The 19,123-nt window shown below is 37.0% G+C and overlaps 1 protein-coding gene across 1 annotated transcript in view; it reads left to right on the top strand.

Moving 5' to 3' along the window:
* ABCD3 (ATP binding cassette subfamily D member 3) overlaps positions 1-19,123 on the top strand; it is a 105,353-nt gene that overhangs the window by 39,760 nt on the left and 46,470 nt on the right. Inside the window, exon 3 of the mRNA XM_066376738.1 lies at positions 16,299-16,397. Coding sequence (XP_066232835.1) covers positions 16,299-16,397 — 99 coding nt within the window. The remainder of the gene's footprint in view (positions 1-16,298; positions 16,398-19,123) is intronic.

The raw sequence follows: 19,123 nt of genomic DNA, 5'->3' as shown, positions 1-19,123 counted from the left end.
TATATCATTCCGAAAATTTTCGAGCCTTTAAGACTCACAAGATTCTTAAAGAAAAACTTCAGGTTATGTGGCACACCAATGCTAGGGCATGGGTTATGCAGCAGTTTGTTTTGTTTTTTTTTATAAATAAATTTTTATTTTAATGGGGTGACATCAATAAATCAGGGTACATATATTCAAAGAAAATATTTCCAGGTTATCTTGTCATTTAGTTCTGTTGCATACCCATCACCCAAAGAGAGATCGTCCTCCGTCACCCTCTATCCAGTTTTCCCTATACCCCTTCCCCTCCCCCTTCCCCTCCCCCTCTCCCTCCTTCCCTCCCTCCACCCCCTGTAACCACCCCACTCCTGTCCATGTCTCTTAGTCTCACTTTTATGTCCCAGCAATGTATGGAATCCTGCAGTTCTTGTTTTTTTCTGATTCACTTATTTCACTCCGCATAATGTTATCAAGATTCCACCATTCTGCTGTAAGTGATCCGATGTCATCATCTCTTCTAGCTGAATAATATACCATGGTGTATATGTGTCCCATCTTCTTTATCCAGTCTTCTATTATTATTTTTTACAGTGATTAAAAGCCTTTAAGCAAACTCTTGGCCAATACAGCAAGAATCCATAAAAGAGCAGTGTCCTTAACATGTTCACCGAGTCCAAGTTGGCCCCATCACCATGCCAAATTCCTGAAAAATGCAACCCAACCACAGTTCAGTCTGTTAGGAGCTGTCACAGGGAGCAGGAGTCCAGGAAAAGTCCGCATGGCACTGGAATTGTCACCATTCTATACTTTGCAGCTTATGTCCAAGTCCCAATGACTGCTGCTTCTAGCTGGGAATGGTTCAGGTAGACTGGAAAAGCCATTTGCAGCATGCATGGATATGGAGCTTCTGTTCTCCTCTGCCTGGAGAGATGAGACCAGGTTGCTTTTCCCTGGAGCTCTGCGACTGTGGCATGGTAAAGAGAACCTTGGGATACACTAAGCTGGGTGGCAAAGGTAGATTCATTAAAAAGTTGGCAAAAGGGGGAAAGAGAGCTCTAAATTAGGAGTAGGTCCTAGCCTGAAATATGAGTGAGGCATTGAGGTAGGAGAGATAAAGGAAACACTATATATTAAGCAAAGCAGCAGAAAATAGGACTATCAACACCCACAACAGAGATCTTTGAGGGAAGAATAAAAAATCTGACTATTCAGGCAAAACATAATTAAGAGGCCCTTGTGCAAATGAGATCAGTTTACCTGCTTCTTGGAAGAAATACCCTAGGCTCGTCCACAGTGTTGTAGCTAGGGCCGACGGCCCTGGGCACCTTCAGCCTTCAGTGGCAAACCCCAGCTTTCTGGGCAAGGTTAGGTCATAGGTGGCTAGAGCAGGGCTGGAAGAGACTGAACCCTCCCTTAGAGGAGCGAGGGGGAAGCCTACCTTCCAAGCAGTTTTTTATTGAATGGATAAATCTCGTCTTTGGTCCTTCAGTGAAGAAATATCTTCAAGAAAATAAACTCCCGATGAAAGCGTTACTAATTCTTAAAAATGCGCTAGCCCACCCACCTAGTCTTGAAGATGACATTCTCGATGCATTCAACTTCGTGAAAGTCCTCTACCTCCCACCCAACACGACTTCAGTCTTGCAACCTATGGGTCAGCAGGTCATTTCCAACTTTAAAAAGCTTTATTCAAAGCACTTTTTTCGCCGCTGCTTTGAGGTGACTGAGAATACAAATCTAACCCTTCTAAGAGTTTTGGAAAGATCACTACAACATCGTGATATATTTATACATTATTGACATGGCATGGCAAAAGGTTACAAGAAGAACCTTGAACTCAGCATGGAAAAAGTTATGGCCTGATGTTGTTGCAGTCAGGGACTTCAAAGGATTCGAACTAGAGACCGAGTCCGAGGTAGAAGAATTGGAGGAGATTGTGTCCCTTGGAAAGTCGATGAGTCTGGAGGTAGATGACGGTGATGTAAACGAGCTCGTCTAGGAACATGAGGAGGAACTCTCAACTGAGGAATTGAAGGACGTACAAATGATGCAACATACGGAGCTTCTGCAAGAGATTAGTAATGAGGAAGAGGTAGAGTCAGAGGAAGTGATTTCTACAAATGTAATTAAAGACATGCTGGCAACGTGGGAGAAGCTTTCAAGTTTCTTTGAAAAGAAACACCCAGAAAAAGTTTCAACCTGTCATGCTTTAGCACTTTTTAATGACATTTGTTTGTCATATTTTCATAATATTTTAAAAGGTAGGCAAAAGCAGACCTCTTTGGATACATTTTTATTCAAAAATCCTGCAAGTGAAAGTGCCAAAAGTGCAGCCAAAAAGGCAAAAACAGGTGATGATTAAATGAAAAATATCATATGTAATATTAAGCTTAAAGTTAAGGAAGTGCATATTTTTACAATTTTTTGTGGTTTCATTTTAAGTAAAGAAAGTGCAGTTTTAGTTTTGTTTAAAGTAAAGAAAATGCAGTTTTAGTTTACATTTAGTATTAAGAAAGTGCAGTTTTATTTTACATGTCTACAGTGCCTGCATCCTTCCTCCCTCCCTCCTCCTCCACCATTCATCTTCGTTAGCCTCACTCATCTGTCTCCAAGGTACGAAAACAGTACTAAGTAACACTTTCTTTTATTTTATATATTTTTTTATGCATCGGTAAAATATACATGTGTGTTTCTTAATTAAAAACATCTTTTTTCATAATTTAGGATTGTTTGGGGATGTTTCACAGGGCTGGAACGGATTAAATCTATTTCATTTTTTTTTTTTCATTTTTCTGAAGCTGGAAACAGGGAGAGACAGACAGACTCCTGCATGCGCCCGACCGGGATCCACCCCGCATGCCCACCATGGGGCGACGCTCTGCCAACCAGGGGGCGATGCTCTGCCCATCCTGGGCGTCGCCATGTTGCGACCAGAGCCACTCTAGCGCCTGAGGCAGAGGCCACAGAGCCATCCCCAGCGCCCGGGCCATCTTTGCTCCAATGGAGCCTTGGCTGCGGGAGGGGAAGAGAGAGACAGAGAGGAAAGCGCGGCGAAGGGGTGGAGAAGCAAATGGGCGCTTCTCCTGTGTGCCGTGGCCGGGAATCGAACCCGGGTCCTCCGCACGCTAGGCCGACGCTCTACCGCTGAGCCAACCGGCCAGGGCTTCAGTTATTTTAAATGGGAGAAATTTGTTTGATATACGAGTTGACTGACTTACAAGCTGAGTTACAGAATGAATTAAACTCGTATCTCAAGGTACCACTGTAATGATTGTTAGGATGCTTCAGGATCTCAAAGCTACAATGAGTGGACTTAATGAGCACCTAAATAAACAAATTGCAAGCATCAGAAAGGACACTGAAATCATAAAAAAGAATCAGAAATGGCAATTACAATATCTGAAATGAAGATTACACTGGAAGGAATCAACAGCAGGCTGGATGAAGCAGAGGATCGAATCAGCGAATTAGAGGACAAGATCAATAAAAACACAGAAACAGAGCAGCAAAAAGGAAAGAGGCTCTAAAAGTCAGAGAAAACTATGAGAGAACTCTGTGACAATATGAAGAGAAATAAGATCCGCATCATAGGGGTTCCTGAAGAAGAAAAGAAAGAACAAGGAATAGAGAACCTGTTTGAAGAAATCATAGCTGAAAACTTTCCTAAAGTGATGAAGGTAAAAGTGACACAAGTTCAAGAAGCACAGAGAATCCTGATAAAAAGAATCCCAATAAGGCCTACATCAAGATACATCATAATTAAAATACCAAAGTTAAGAGATAAAGAAAAAATACTAAATCCACGAGAAAAGAAGTCAATTACCTATAGAGGAGCCCCCATACAGATGACATCCAAATATCCAACTTTTTAACAGAAACACTTGAGGCCAGAAGGAATGGCAAGAAATATTCAAAGTACAGTGGTACCTTGAGATACGAACAGACCAACATACGCTTTTTTTTTTTTTAAAGATACGAGCTGTGACTCGGTCTGTATTTTAGTTCAAGATCTGAGTGAAATTCCAAGATATGAGTTGTGATTTGGGAAGCTGCCGCTAGTTGACGCATAGGCGCATGGTTCCAGTATTGGCAGTTTGATACATGAGTTGACTGACTTACAAGCTCTGTTACAGAACGAATTAAATTCATATCTCAAGGTACCACCATAATGTAAAACAAGAGCCTACAACCAAGACTTCTTTATTCAGCAAGTTTATCATTTAAAATTGAAGGAGAAAAAATAAATGCTTCCCAGACAAAGAAAAAACTCAAGGAATTCATTATAACCAAACCAGTACTGTAGGAAATGTTAAGGAGCTTGCTGTAGAAAGAGCAAAAGAAAAAAGAAATCAAGATATAGAAGATTATAGATCTAAAGAATAAAATGCCAATAAACAACTACATATCGATAATAACCTTAAATGTAAATGGATTAAATGTTCCAATCAAAAGACATAGGGTAGCTGTGTGGATAAGAAAACAGGACCTGTACATATGCTGTCTACAGGAGACCCACCTCAAAGCAAAAGATATACATAGACTGAAAGTAAAGGGATTGAAAAAACAATTTTATGCAAATGGAAATGAAAAAAAAGCTAGGGTAGCAATACTTATATCTCACAAAATAAACTTTAAAACAAAGGCTATAGTAAGAGATAAAGAAGGTCACTACATAATTGTAAAACAACAGGAAGATATAACTATTATAAATATATATTCCCCTAGTATAGGAGCACCTAAATATATAAAACATGTTCATGGACAAAAAGGGCACAATCAACAGCAATATTATAGTAGTAGGGGATTTTCATACCTCACTAACATCAATGGGTAGAACCTCCAGACAGAAAATTAACAAAGAAACAGCAGCCTTAAATGACACACTAGATCCCTGGTTGGCAAACTGCGGCTTGCAAGCCACATGCACTCTTTGGTCCCTTGAGTGTGGCTCTACCACAAAATACCACATGTGGGCGCTACCTCAATAAGGAATGTAACTACCTATATAGTTTAAGTTTAAAAATTTTGGCTCTCAAAAGAAATTTCAGTTGTACTGTTGATATTTGGCTCTGTTGGCTAATGAGTTGGCTGATCACTGCACTAGATCATCTGGATTCAATAGATATCTAGAACCTTTTACCCCAAAGCAGCAAAATATACACTTTTCAAGTGCTCACGGTACATTCTCCAGGATAGACCACATGTTAGGACACAAAACAAGTCTTAATAAATTTAAGAAGATTGAAATCATATCAGGTACCATCTCTGACCACAATGGCATGAAACTAGAAATCAACTACAGTAGAAAAACTGAAAAACATTTAAACACTTCGATCCTAAATAGCATAATAATGACTGAGTTAACAATGAGATGAAGGAAGAAATAAAAAAATTCCTTGAAACAAATGAAAATGAACATACAACAACTCAAAATTTATGGGACACAGCAAAAGCAATCCTAAGAGGGAAGTCCAGAGCATTACAGGCATACCTTAAGAGGTTAGAGAAAGCTCAAATAAATAACTTGACCCTGCATCTAAAAGAACTAGAAAAAGGACAGACAGCAAGTAAAACCTAGAGGAAGTAGAAGGAAGGAAACAATAAAGATCAGAGTGGAAATAAATGACATAGAGGCAACCCCCCCCCCACACACACACACACAAAATCACAACAAAAACTCAATACAGAGGATCAATGAAACCAAGAGCTGGTTCTCTGAAAAGGTAAACAAAATTGATGAACCTTTAACCAGACTCACCAAGAAAAAAAGAGAAGACTCAAATAAAATTAGAAATGAGAGAGGAGAAGTAACAAGTGACACAACAGAAATACAAAGGATTGTAAGAAAAAACTGAAGAACTGTATGCCCCAAAATGGGAAAACCTCGATGAAATGGATAAATTCCTTGAAATATATAATCATTCAAAAATCAATATGGAAGAATCAGGAAACCTAAACAGACTGATTACACCAAATGAGATAGAAACAGTTATCAAAAACCTCCCAACAAACAAAAGTCCTGAGCCTCATGGCTTCACAGGCAAATTTTACCAAATATTTAAAGAACTAACTCCTATCCTTTTCAAGCTATTTTAAAAAATTCAAGAGGAGAGAAAACTTCCAAACTCCTTTTATGAAGTGAATATAATCATCACTCCAAAACCAGGTAAAGATACTACAAAGAAAGAAAACTGGAGGCTAATATCCCTGATGAACTTAGATGCTAAAATTCTCAACAAAATATTAGCAAATTAGATCCAGAAATACATGAAAAAAATCATACATCATGATTAAGTGGGATTTATTCTAGGGAGGCAAGACTGGTAGAATATTCACAAAGCAATAAATGGATTCATCACGTAAACAAATGGAAGGATAAACACCACATGATAATACCAATAGATGCAGAAAAAGCATTTGATAAAATCTAGCACCCATTTATGATCAAAACAAAACTCTCAGCAAAGTGGGAATACAGGGAACATACCTCAACATGATAAAGGCCATCTATGACAAACCCACAGCCAACATCATACTCATTGGGCAAAAACTGAAAGCAATCCCCTTAAGATCAGGAACAGTGCAGGGGTGCCCCCTTTCACCACTCTTACTCAACAGAGTTCTGGAAGTTCTAGCTACAGCTGTCAGACAAGAAGAAGAAATAAAAGGCATCCATATTGGAATAGAAGAAGTAAAACTCATTATTTGCTGATGACTTGATACTGTACATAGAAAACCCTACAGTCTCAGTCAAAAAACTACTGGACCTGATAAATGAATTCAGCAAAGTGGCAGGTAATAAATCAGTATTCATAGATCACTGACATTTATATACACCAACTATGAACCATCTGAAAGAGAAATTAAGGAAACAATCCCCTTCACTATTGCAACAAAATAAATAAAGTACCTAGGAGTAAATTTAACCAAGGAGATTAAAGACCTGTACTCATAAAATTATAAAACGTTGATAAAAGAAATCAAGGAAGATACAAACAAGTGGAAGCATATACTGTGTTCATGGATAGAAAGAGTAAACATCATTAAAATGTCTATAATACCCAAAGCAATCTATAAATGAAATGCAATTCCCATGAAAATACCAATGTCATACTTCAAAGATATAGAACAAATATTCCAAAACTTTATATGGAACCAAAAAAGAACATGAATTGCCTCAGCAATCTTGAAAAAGAAAAATAAAGCGGGGGATAATCACACTTCCTGATATCAAGTTATACTACAAGGTCATTGTACTCAAAACAGTTTGGTAGTGGCATAACAACAGGCATACAGATCAATGGAACAGAATAGAGACCCAGAAATAAACTCACACCTTGATGGTCAACTGATATTCGACAAAGGAGGTAAGAGCATACAATGGAGTAGACAGTCTCTTTAACAAATGGTGCTGGGAAAATTGAACAAATACATGCAAAAAAATGAAACTAGACCACCAACTTACACCCTTCACAAAAAATAAACTCAAAATGGATCAAAGACTTAAATGTAAGTCATGAAGCCATTATCATCTTGGAAGAAAACAGGTAGTAAGCTCTCCGACATCTCTCGCAGCAATATATAAATATTTGCTGATTTAACTCCATGGGCAAGTGAAACAGAACAGGATGAACATATGGTACTATATCAAACTAAATAAGTTTTGCACAGGAAAAGACAACATGAATAAAATAAAAAGACAACCCACAGAATGGGAGAACATATTTGCCAACACGTCCGATAAGGGGTTAATAACTAAAATCTACAAAGAACTTGTAAAACTCAACATCAGGAAAGTAAACAATCCAGTCAAAAATTGGGCAAAAGACCTGAATAGATACTTCTCTAAAGAGGACATACAGATGGCCAATGGGTATATGAGAAAATGTTCAACATCACTAATCATTAGAGAAATGTAAATTAAAACCAGAATGAGATACCCACCTCACACCTTTCAGAATGTTGCTTATTAACAAAACAACACAACAAGTCCTGGAGAGGGTGTGGAGAAAAGGGAACCCTTCTGCACTGCTGGTGGGAATACAGACTTGTGCAGCCACTGTGGAAAACAATATGGAGATTCCTAAAAAAATTAAAAATAGAACTGATATTTGACCCAGCTATCCCACATTTAGGAATATATCCTAAGAATAACAAATCATGGGGGTGCAAAAGAAGAAATGCACCCCCATGTTTATTGCAGCATTGTTTACAGTAGCCAAGATCTAGAAACAGCCCAAGTGTCCATCAGTGGACGAGTGGATAAAAAAGATGTGGTACATATACACAATGGAATACTATTTGGCTGTGAAAAAGAAGGAAATCTTACCCTTTGCAGAAACATGGATGGACCTGGAGTCTATTATGCTAAGTGAAATAAGCCAGGCAGAGAAAGAAAAATATCATATAACTTCACTCATGAGGAATCCAATGAATAGTGAGAACTGAGGAACGGAAGAGAGGCAGAGATAGGGTCAAACAGTGCAGAGGGAAAGGGGAAGAGAGGAGGGGAATCAAAGAAAGGAAAGGCATTAATGAAAGTATATAAACATAACAGAGAGATAGAGGGCAGGATAGTAAATTATGAAGGAAAAGGGGGAAGGCAGTGGGGGGAGGGGGGAATGGGGTATCAAGGAGAACAGCGGAGTGAGGGAGATGTATTCGGGGGTATACTAATAACTATGTAAACACAACAAATTAAAATCAATAAAAAAATTAAAAATTCACAGAAACTTAAAAAAAAAAGACTACAGAGTGAAAATTATATGCCAATATTCCTGATGAACATAGATGTTAAAATCCTCAACAAAATATTAGCAAACCGGATTCAGCAATACATGAAAAAGATCATACACCATAATCAAGTGGGGTTTATTCCTCGGATTCAAGATTGGTTCACTATTTTCAAATCCGTAAATGTGCTATACCAGAAACAGAATGAAGGCTGAAAACCAGATGATCAGATCAGTAGATGGAGACAAAGCATTTGATAGAATATAGCACCCAATTTAAGATAAAAACTGTCAGCAAAGTGGAAATACAGGGAACATACCTCAACATACCTATTAAAGGCCGTATATGACAAACTCACAGCCAGTGTCATACTCAGTGGCAAAAACTACAAGTTTATGGTAAATTATAACCTTTTGGCATCTTTCTAATGAACAGGTCAGTTGACAGATTCCTAGCATCTGTATTCTGTCCTTTGATTTCTTCATTTCTTTTTTTTAAGTAATAGCTCTATTGAGGTATCATTTATATACCATAAAATCAACTTAAGTGTATACAGTACAGTAGTTATTGTATATTCACAGAGTTGTGAGACCATTATCATTTATTTTAGAAAATGTTCACCTCCCCGAAAAGAATTCCTGTCCCCCTTAAGAGTCGCTCATTATTCTTTCCACCTGGGCTTCGACAGCCACTAGTCTAGTGTTTCTACTGATTTGCCTATTTTGAACGTTTTAAATAAATGTGGCATTTTGTGACTGGCTTCTTTCACTTAGCATGATGTTTTCAAGTTTTCAATTGTGTTGTTGCACATACCGGGTTTTTTTTTTGTTTTGTTTTTTTACTGATAATAGTATTCCATTGTGTAGTTATTCCACATTTTATTTATCAGTTGACAAAATTTACGTTGTTTCCACTTTGGGGCTATTTTGAATAATGCTACTATGAACATTCATGTGCAAGTTTTTCTGTGAACATGTTTTCATTTCTGTCAGGTATGTATCTAGGAGTAGAATTGCTGGGTCATAGGGTAACTCAGTTGATTTATTTGAAATAAAAATTAACTTTCCCTCTAAACGTCAGCTGTTGAGTCTGTACTATTAGTTTATACTATAGTATGTCTATATTATTATTATAACTTTGAGTGTAATTCTAATATCTAGTTTTTTAGGTAGAGGTATTATCTACAAATTTAATTTACCTTCTCTTTCTTCCTCAAAATTGCTAATAGTATTGACTAAAACTCTGGCATCTCTTAACTTTTTTATTTTTTATGCTTATGTTTTATTCAGCTGGGAGTATATCCAACTGTAATCTTTCTTTCTCTCTTCCTCCCTCCCTCCCTCCCTCCCTTTTCTGAAAAAGAGAGAAAGGAGGGACAGACAGACATGAAGGGAGAGAGTTGAGAAGCATCAACTCTTAGTTGAAGCACTTTAGTTGTTCATTGATTGCTTTCTTCTATGTGCCTTGACCAGAGGGCTCCAGCCGAGCCAGTTGACCCCTTGCTCAAGCCAGCAACCTTGGGCTCAAGTTAGTGATTTTGGTCTTCAAGCTGGTTGGTTACCTAGGGGCCCAAGTGAGCGACCATGGGGTCATGTCTATGATCCCATGCTCAATTCAGCAACCCCATGCTCAATCCAGTGAGCCTACACTCAAGCTGATGATCTCATGGTTTTGAACCTGAGTCTTCAGTGTCCGAGCTCGATGCTTTATCCACTGTACCACTGCCTGGTCAGTGAAGGAACATCAAATATTTTTATTTATTTTAAAATTCATTTATTAATCTTTCAACAAATACTGGTTGAACCTCTTATAATGCCTGGCATTTTTCTTGGCTCTGGGTGTATAGCAGTTACAAAAAAGTAAGTCCTTAACTTTGTGGAGCTTACGTTGTGCATGTCAGCTAATATACTAGTATAATATCCTCAAAAAAAAAAAGGAAATTAGAAAAGTTTGACATGCTTATTCCTGGTAAACTCATGCTGGCTTATAGTGATTAGTGTTTCTTAAGTATTTCCAAATCCTCCATATTAATATCAATTCTGTAAATACCCTGTAGATGGACATCAAAATTGCTTTTCTTTAGTTTCCATAATCTTTTCCCCAGGCTTTGAAAAATGGGACAAAATGTGTTTATCTCCAGTTGTTGGGCATATCTCCATCTTCATAATCTCATATCTAAATTATATCTCGGTAATCAAACCTTATTTATATCTACTATATGCCTATTATAGCTGCAAATTCTAGAACATCAAAACTAGTTAGTACAGCTAAATTCATTTGTCTTTTAATTTATTTTTTTGTATTTTTCCGAAGTTAGAAGTGGGTAGGCAGTCAGACAGACTCCCACTTGCGCCCAACCAGGATCCACCTGGCATGGCCACCAAGGGGCGGTGCTCTGCCCATCTGGGGCCTTGCTTCATTGCAGCCAGAGCCATTCTAGTGCCTGAGGCAGAGGCCATGGAACCATCCTCAGCGCCTGGGCCAACTTTGCTCCCGTGGAGCCTTGGCTGTGGGAGGGGAAGAAAGAGATAGAGAGAAAGGAGAGGGAAAGGGTGGAGAAGTAGATGGACACTTTTCCTGTGTGCCCTGACCAGAAATCGAACCCAGGACTTCCACAGGCTGGACCGATGCTCTACCGCTGAGCCAATTGGTCAGGTCCAAATTTTTAATTTTTGTACATTGTTTTTAGCATATACTTATTTGCTATTGACTGAGCAAGACAAATTTATATTAGATTAAATGATTGTCAAAAAGAAAGGATATTAGGCAGTATTCACACTGAAACCACATTTGTAAATTTCATTGGGAAGTACACACATGTGCACACATACACGTATATGCTAAAATGAAATCTGGTGGGATATATGCCAAATATTACAGTTGACATCTGAGTGGTAGGTCTGGACCAGTTGGTTAACTCTTTTCACAGATGGACATGAAATTTCTGGCAGACTAGCACCTGTCTGCTGACCAGTTGTTGATTACCACTGACCTAGACCTCTTATTTTTGCTAATCAGAATTTTCTAATTTTTTTTTTTTTTTTAGTGAATATGTTACTTATGAGGGAAAGCAGTTAAAAAGGTATTTTTTTATTTAAAATTTGTTAAAATCTTGGTAGGATGGGGTGGGGTGAGCAATTTTCATAAGACATGAGATTTAAGAAGGAGAAAAAGATACAGTATAAAGAATAATTGTCTTGTTTGTAATATACACTGTATAAAATTTAGAACACAAAAATGTGAACACTGCTGGGTTTTGTATTTAGCATTCCCATGCATATTTTTATATTTTCGAGGTATAGGTATGTATGTACCTCCATAAACATTATAGGTAGAATTATTTTGCATTTTGAAAAATTTTATAAATTGAATAATTATATATATCATTCTACTTTTTTTCCACTGTGCTTTTTAGATCTATGTTGAGGCTATACATGAACTAGTTTATAATATCCTGTTGTTTGAATATGAGCTTTCTTTTCTAAAATTGTATAGATTTTTATTGCATAGACTTACCATAATGTAATATCTCCTTATTGATGTACATGTAGGTTTTTTAATTTTATGGTATATACATTGTGCAGGTTTTTACTGTTCATGTGTTTAAGCATAGGTGCAGGAATACCTATAGGATAAATCCCTAAAAGTAAATTTGTTGGGTGTTTTACATTTTATAGTCAGTATATACATTTTACCTTTGATAGATGCTACATAATAGTTATACCAGTTTACACTTTCCCCCCACAATATACAGGAATGCTTACATTCTGGTCAGCACCATCTGGCCTTTTATTTTATTTTATTTACTATTTCAAATCTATCTTTTTCAGTCAGTTCTGTTCATCTTATCTAAGTGACACATTAATAGGAACTTCTCAATGACTTTTGACCTTGTGGCCTGCTCTATATTAGGTACATTTTTTTCTAGTCACATTATTACTTCAGCTTCTTAACTGATCTTTATATTATGATTTGATTTTTCTATAATTTATATATTAAATTTATAGCATCAAAGTTGTTTTTGTATTTTTAAAAAATTACTGGGAAATTTAAAGGTGGGGAAAATCAGTTGTGAATTGAAAATCAGTTCTTAGTGTTCACAAAATGTATGGTCTGTGTAGGTATTCTCATTTGGGCTGATTTCTGGCATGGCTTTTATTATGGTCCAGGAATGGTAGGGCATCTATATTTCTTCAGCCCTTTGTGCCAGCACTCCAGTCAAGGTAGGTTTTTTTTTGTTGTTGTTTTGCAGAAAACCCTGTGATGACTTTAGAAGTATAAATTTTCATTCATGGATTGAAAAATAGTGAAAATCAAGTCAGGCTCAGACAGCTTAAGAAAGGGGCAGGGGCAGACAAAGAGGAATTACCACTGCTCACAAAAATTAGGGGATATTTAAAAATGAATATGAAGCGATAAAAAAAGCATTTGATTTTTTTTATTAAACATCAGAAAAGTAAAGGACAAGTCCAAGAAAGTTGTTTGATTATGCAAATGAGATGCAAAACCAACTTTTATTTCATTGGTGAAAATGCACTATACAAATGGCTGAAAGTATTGGAGTATCTGCACGTTCCCTGATCCCCTAATTTTTGTGAGCAGTGTATATACCAGGTAGCTGTTATTTTTTAAAATGCTTCAATCTAACTAACAACTTAAAAAAAAAACCTTCCTAATTGTTCTTCCTAATTGTTCATAATTGTTTCATCATTTTTTTAAGTCCAGGTAGAAATAGGTAGTCCTCTGTTTAAGTCAGAAGATGGCCATTCCGCCTTGGAGTTACTCTAAGGGTCCAGCTAGGAATGGAGAACGGGGTGTTGGTGGTATGAGGTGAAGTCTGAAGGCAGTGACAGGAGAAATCTGAGATGACTAGAAGTTTACTTTTTTCTTTTTAAAAAGGCAGTTGGTATGTATTGCCTTTTCTCTATTTTTTTAATTTGGGGAAGTAAAAGGGAATATATAGGTTGAATTTGTAAGGTTGCCTTGAAAAGAAGAGGCTAGCTAAGTAAATAGACTGAGTAGGGTATTTCTGTTTTTTTGGTTTTTTATTTCTTTTTTTTTTTTCTTTTGTCTGACTTGTTTGCTTGTGTGTTCCCATCATTCAGAACAGTGCCGCGGGCTAAGTAAATATTAAATCAGTGAATGTATGTATGTGTAAATGAAGTAGAATGGGCCTGTAACTGTAGGACGAAGTTTGCAGTCTTTAAGGTTTGAAAGACCTGTACTCTGTTCCAGCAGTTGCAGGGTAGGCTGATCCTTAGCCAGTTCTTTCTTTCCTCCTTTTTTTTTTTTTTTTTGAAAAAGAAGCATCAACTGGTTGTTACACTTTGTGGTGCCATTGATTGCTTCTCATATGTGCCCTGACCGGGGCTGGAACCAGCAACCTTGGGGTCAAGCTGGTGACCTTGGGATTAGGTGACCCTGGACTCAATGACCCGGGGCTTCCGCCAGTGACCTCTGAGCTCTGGGACGATGCTTTATCCACTGAGCCATGAGACAGGGCACCAGTTCTTTCTATCTCAGTCTTCCTGATCTTATTTTATAAACACAGACTTATGACTTCCTTTCTTGGTCTATAATTTTGTAGTACACTCAGTGTCTATTAGGATTATAAAGCATTTAGCACAGTGTCTGACATATAGATGGTAGCTTATTAGTCTAATTCAATACAGAAACTGTTCATTTAAGGGCATCAAGTTTGTTACTGTTTAATTAAAGCATATTTATACTAAAATTTGTCTAACAGAATTTACTATATCGTGGGTATTTATCAGTAGCATAGTAGTTAACAAATAATTGAGCTGTGATTATGGTAGTTGGGGGAAGGGCTTAAGTAGGGGATGGGTTACTACTGGAGTGTCTTGCCTATTCCAAGGAATTCCTTCTGCCTGTTCTTCCAAACACTCCAATAGCTTACACTACACCCAGTTGCAACACTTTTTCCTTATCCTTGCAAACCAATTAAAATGAAGAAATATCTGAGGGCGATAAGATTAATTACTACTCTTAAATATCTTCAGTGGTTTCCCTCTACATAGACAGTAAACTCTAAATCCTTACTGTGGCTTTGACCCTTATTGTGGCTTAGGCCTTTGTCTACCTTAAGCTTTTTTCATTTTTGTTCCCCTTGCTCTAGCAGCACTATGATCTCCAATTTTATTCCTGCTGCTGGGTTTTCCTTCTTGGTGTTCCCTGTGCTTCACTACCTTTCTCCCTCCAAGATGATCACATAGTTTACTTTTTGTCTCAGCTCAAATGTCACCTCCCCAAAGACGCCTTTCTCATCATCCTATCTGAATCATTCTTTTTTTCCTCTCTTGACTGCCTAGTCTATCTGTAACAATTTATTAGTTTAATTTTAATCTGTTTCCCTGCTCTATGAGCCCTATGAGTGAGCAAACTTTGTCTTTTAACTTATGAGGAAGAGAGAAGGAATTGCAGATTGCATATTTGTTGGACAGATAAAATATATTATACTTTGTTAAAGATGGCACTGCCCACGTGGAAGCCCATCGCCCAGGTGGTGGTATTGGTTGCCCTTTTTGCTTGGGATGGGCGTGATTATATTAATGTGTGTTGGGGGAGGGCTTTCTTGCCAAAAGGTTTTAAAAGGAGAGATCACATTGTTCTTGGGGAAGAGTGATTACGTTCTAGGACAGTGGTCCCCAACCTTTTTTGGGCCACGGACCAGTTTAATGTCAAAATATTTTCACAGACCGGCCTTTAGAATGGGACGGATAAATGTATCACGTGACCGAGACGGGCATCAAGAGTGAGTCTTAGACTGATGTTAACAGAGGAAATCTGGTCATTTGTTAAAAATAAAACATCGGTCAGACTTAAATATAAATAAAACAGAAATAATGTAAGTTATTTTTTCTCTGCGGACTGGTACCAGTCCGCGGCCGGGGGTTGAAGACCACTGTTCTAGGAGAGTAGAGAGGAGAGCAAATAAAGGCCACGTGGAGGAGAGGAGAAGCAACCAAGATGGCGGAGTCCTGAAGGTGAAGCCAGTTTGAGCAGTTTGTGCAGAAAGAAGGAGATGGGGAACAGAGGTGAATAAGGCTGGTGAGGTTAGAAACCTTTGATTCTAGGAAACTCAGATAAGTCAGTGGCTTTGGGAACCCTGAATGGAAAGGGAAGTGTTTTTCCACTGTGTGTATTTCTTGCCCATCGGTTGCAAGCTAGGATTAAAGCTAATGGCCCACCAGTTTTTGGCTCCGTTGTTTCATTACCGTCTGTTTGAATCCAATGCAAACCTGCACTGGCCAGGCAGCTGTGATGGTGGCCGTGGCTACTGGCTTTACAATATTGGAAGTGCTAAATGATAAATTTTTGAATCCAAAGTTTCCTGTAATTGATATTAGGGAAATTTAAATTCAAGATAAAAACTTACTGTTTTTGGTAGCATTTTATTTTCTTGACAGAATGTTTGAATATGAAGAGCAGTATAAGTCTATATTCTCTAAATGAAATATCATCATGATAGTTTATATTGACTTATATGGTATATGGTTTTTAAATTTTATTTGTTGTAGATTTTGAATAGCTGTATTAAAAGTTTTTTTTTTCTTTTAATGTAGAAAGAGGGAAAAAAAGAGCGAGCTATGGTGGACAAGGTATTTTTCTCAAGACTTTCACGGATTCTGAAAATCATGGTTCCTAGAACATTTTGTAAAGAGGTAAGTCTTATGAATTTATAATGTTAAATGTGCAACTTTAAAGGTTACATGAAATCAGAACAATATAATTATAAAGTTTTTGTTATAATAAAGGTCAAATGTTTTCTATACATGCAATAAAAAGATACTGCATTTTTGTCTTAAAATCATTGCTTGTCATGCAGGTATCCATGTTCTGTGCTAGTTTTCAAATAGTTTTCTCTTGTTTATAAATGTTCTTATATTGTATGTAACATTCTAGAATACTTCAGTGCAGCTATCCTAAGTGGTGTTGCTTTGTTATAATATAATGAAAACAAGATTGAAATTTCAGAAGACATCTTTTTATTTCATTAAGATATTAACAAGTCACATTGATACGGAATGTATTTGAGGATTATTTCGTATTTTGACTTTTTTAATTTATTGACCTTATTGGGGTGACATTGGTTAATAAATTGTTAAATATGTTTTTAAGGCACAAAAATGATATTTGAATTTTTCAAGTATTCGTAGAAAGTGAGTGTTTTTGTAGGAATAAAGTTTTATTATCCCTTCCTTTGCCCTTTATCAAGATTATCTAAGTGCTTTTCATGATTGAAAAATAATGCAGTGTTTTCTATCTTTAATTACCTTAGTATTTTTCTTTTATACAACTAAAAATATCACTTTGACTCTTCCTTCTCCCTATACCTCGTCCTTTTAGTCACTGGAATCTGACATTTTTTCATCTAAATATTCTTGCTTGGATGTCATAGTGTTCATTAATTAGTCTCATTTCAAAGAATCTCCCCTTTTAATCTTTTCTGCCAAATTTATCTTTTTAAAACATAATGTTTCCCATTGTTCAAATTTAAAAAAGCAATGTACTTATAATCTATTATTAATAGCAAGAACAGGATAAGATGCTCTAAAAGCACAGAGATTCCTGGAGAGACAAGTGACCCTCCATCACACTGGGCTGCTCTCTGTGCTCTCCCCTCAGCATCCTGTCGTGGTGATGCTACCCTTAAGAAACTAGAAAATATAATAACATTTGTTTATTTCTGATTAGATAGAGGTAATGTGTTTCTCTTATTTATTTTATTTTAATTTTATTGAGAGAAGGGAGGCAGAAACAGACTCCCACATGCGCCCTGACTGGGATCCACCTGGCAAGCCCACTAGGGGGCGATGCTCTGCCCATCTGGGGCCCTTGCTCCGTTACAACCCAACTGGAGCCATTTTTTTAGCACCTGAGGAAAAGGCCATGGAGTCATCTTCAGTGCCCGGGGCCAACTCGCTTTAATTGAGCCATGGCTACAGGAGGAGAGGAGAAAGAGAGAGAGAGAAGTGAGAAGGGGAGGGGTGGAGAAGCAGATGAGCACTTCTCCTGTGTACCCTGACTGGGAATCGAACCCAGGACATCCATGTGCTGGGCTGACATTCTACCACTGAACCAACTGGCCAGGGCCAGTGTGTTTCTTGATGAAAAACTGGAAAATGCAGATAGATATTTTTTTTTCTTCTTGGTGCCTATTAACCTCTCAAGAGAGAATTTCTGTGTTATTTTGATGTATAGTCTTCTTGTGTGTGAGCACATAACAATGAGATCACACTGAAACTTTTCAAATATGTTCCCTCCCTTATATTTTAAATGTCTTTTCCAAGTATCCTTGAGCTTCTCTTAAATCAGTCTCTTTTCATTTCTACTGGATTATTAACTCTTAATTGATCTTTTTGTTTCTTCTTTTCTAACTAGTCTTTTTTCTAAAACCCTAATAAAAATATTTAGCTTCTTTTTTCTTATGAGATAAATCAAACCTAACTTTGACCTCCATTTTAATATCATCTGCTTAGAAGATTGTTCGCTGTTTTTAGTCAGGCCGTGTGCTGTCAAGACGTCATGTCTGTGACAGCTGGACCTCCTTTCCCTAAAACAAATATGTTAAAAAAAATAGCTAATGCTCATTATTTTCTTTGTGAAGGTTTCCCATGACTCTTCAGGCATAATTAATCATTTTCTCATTCTATAACCTACCTGACTTTGGAGAATCCTTATTTAAAATATAAACTTCTCTGGAATGATTCATATATTGCCCCCTTATCATTTAATAGCATAATGCTTTTTAACTGCTTAGCAGGGGTTTGCTGACTGTAAAATGAATGTGAGACATTGGGTAGATCTCTGGGAATTAGTAAGGAGGTAGAAGGGCCTAACTTGGGCCAACATCCCAATTTTGTCTAGGTGTAACCATGTTATAGAGTCATTTTATGAACCATTTGTGGGCGATATAAAAATCCTAGTTCAACCCCAGTTCAAGAAAGTGAAATAAACTCCTATAGAAATCACAAAAATTGGGAGTTAGAAATAGATTAACTGATTTATGAAACAGAGAAATGAAAATACTACTTACTATATGCGTATTTAGAATTTCATATGTATAATAAGGTGATGGAGAGCCTAAATCAATGCAGATCCTCAATTCCTGTCATTGTCTACAAACCCATTAATAATGGAAATAGTGGTGATTCTAATGACATCCTTTGTATAAAGGCATATCAGGACTGTCAGTAATAAAGGAATGCCAGATTTTGCTAAAGTGAGATTAGTAAACTTGACACTTATTTAAAGATATAAATTAAGCCAAAAACATAAAACAAAGGAAAAATAAACTGTCTAATGTTGTTACTTTTATATGTCAAATGATTAATTTAGGATTAAGACTGTATGTAAGGTCCGAATTAAAAGTCGGCATTACATTTAA

Source organism: Saccopteryx leptura, chromosome 3 (assembly GCF_036850995.1).
Source record: "Saccopteryx leptura isolate mSacLep1 chromosome 3, mSacLep1_pri_phased_curated, whole genome shotgun sequence".
Lineage (NCBI taxonomy): Eukaryota > Metazoa > Chordata > Mammalia > Chiroptera > Emballonuridae > Saccopteryx > Saccopteryx leptura.
The sequence above is the reverse complement of the archived record's forward strand: the minus strand, read 5'-3'. Positions and strand labels throughout refer to the sequence as shown.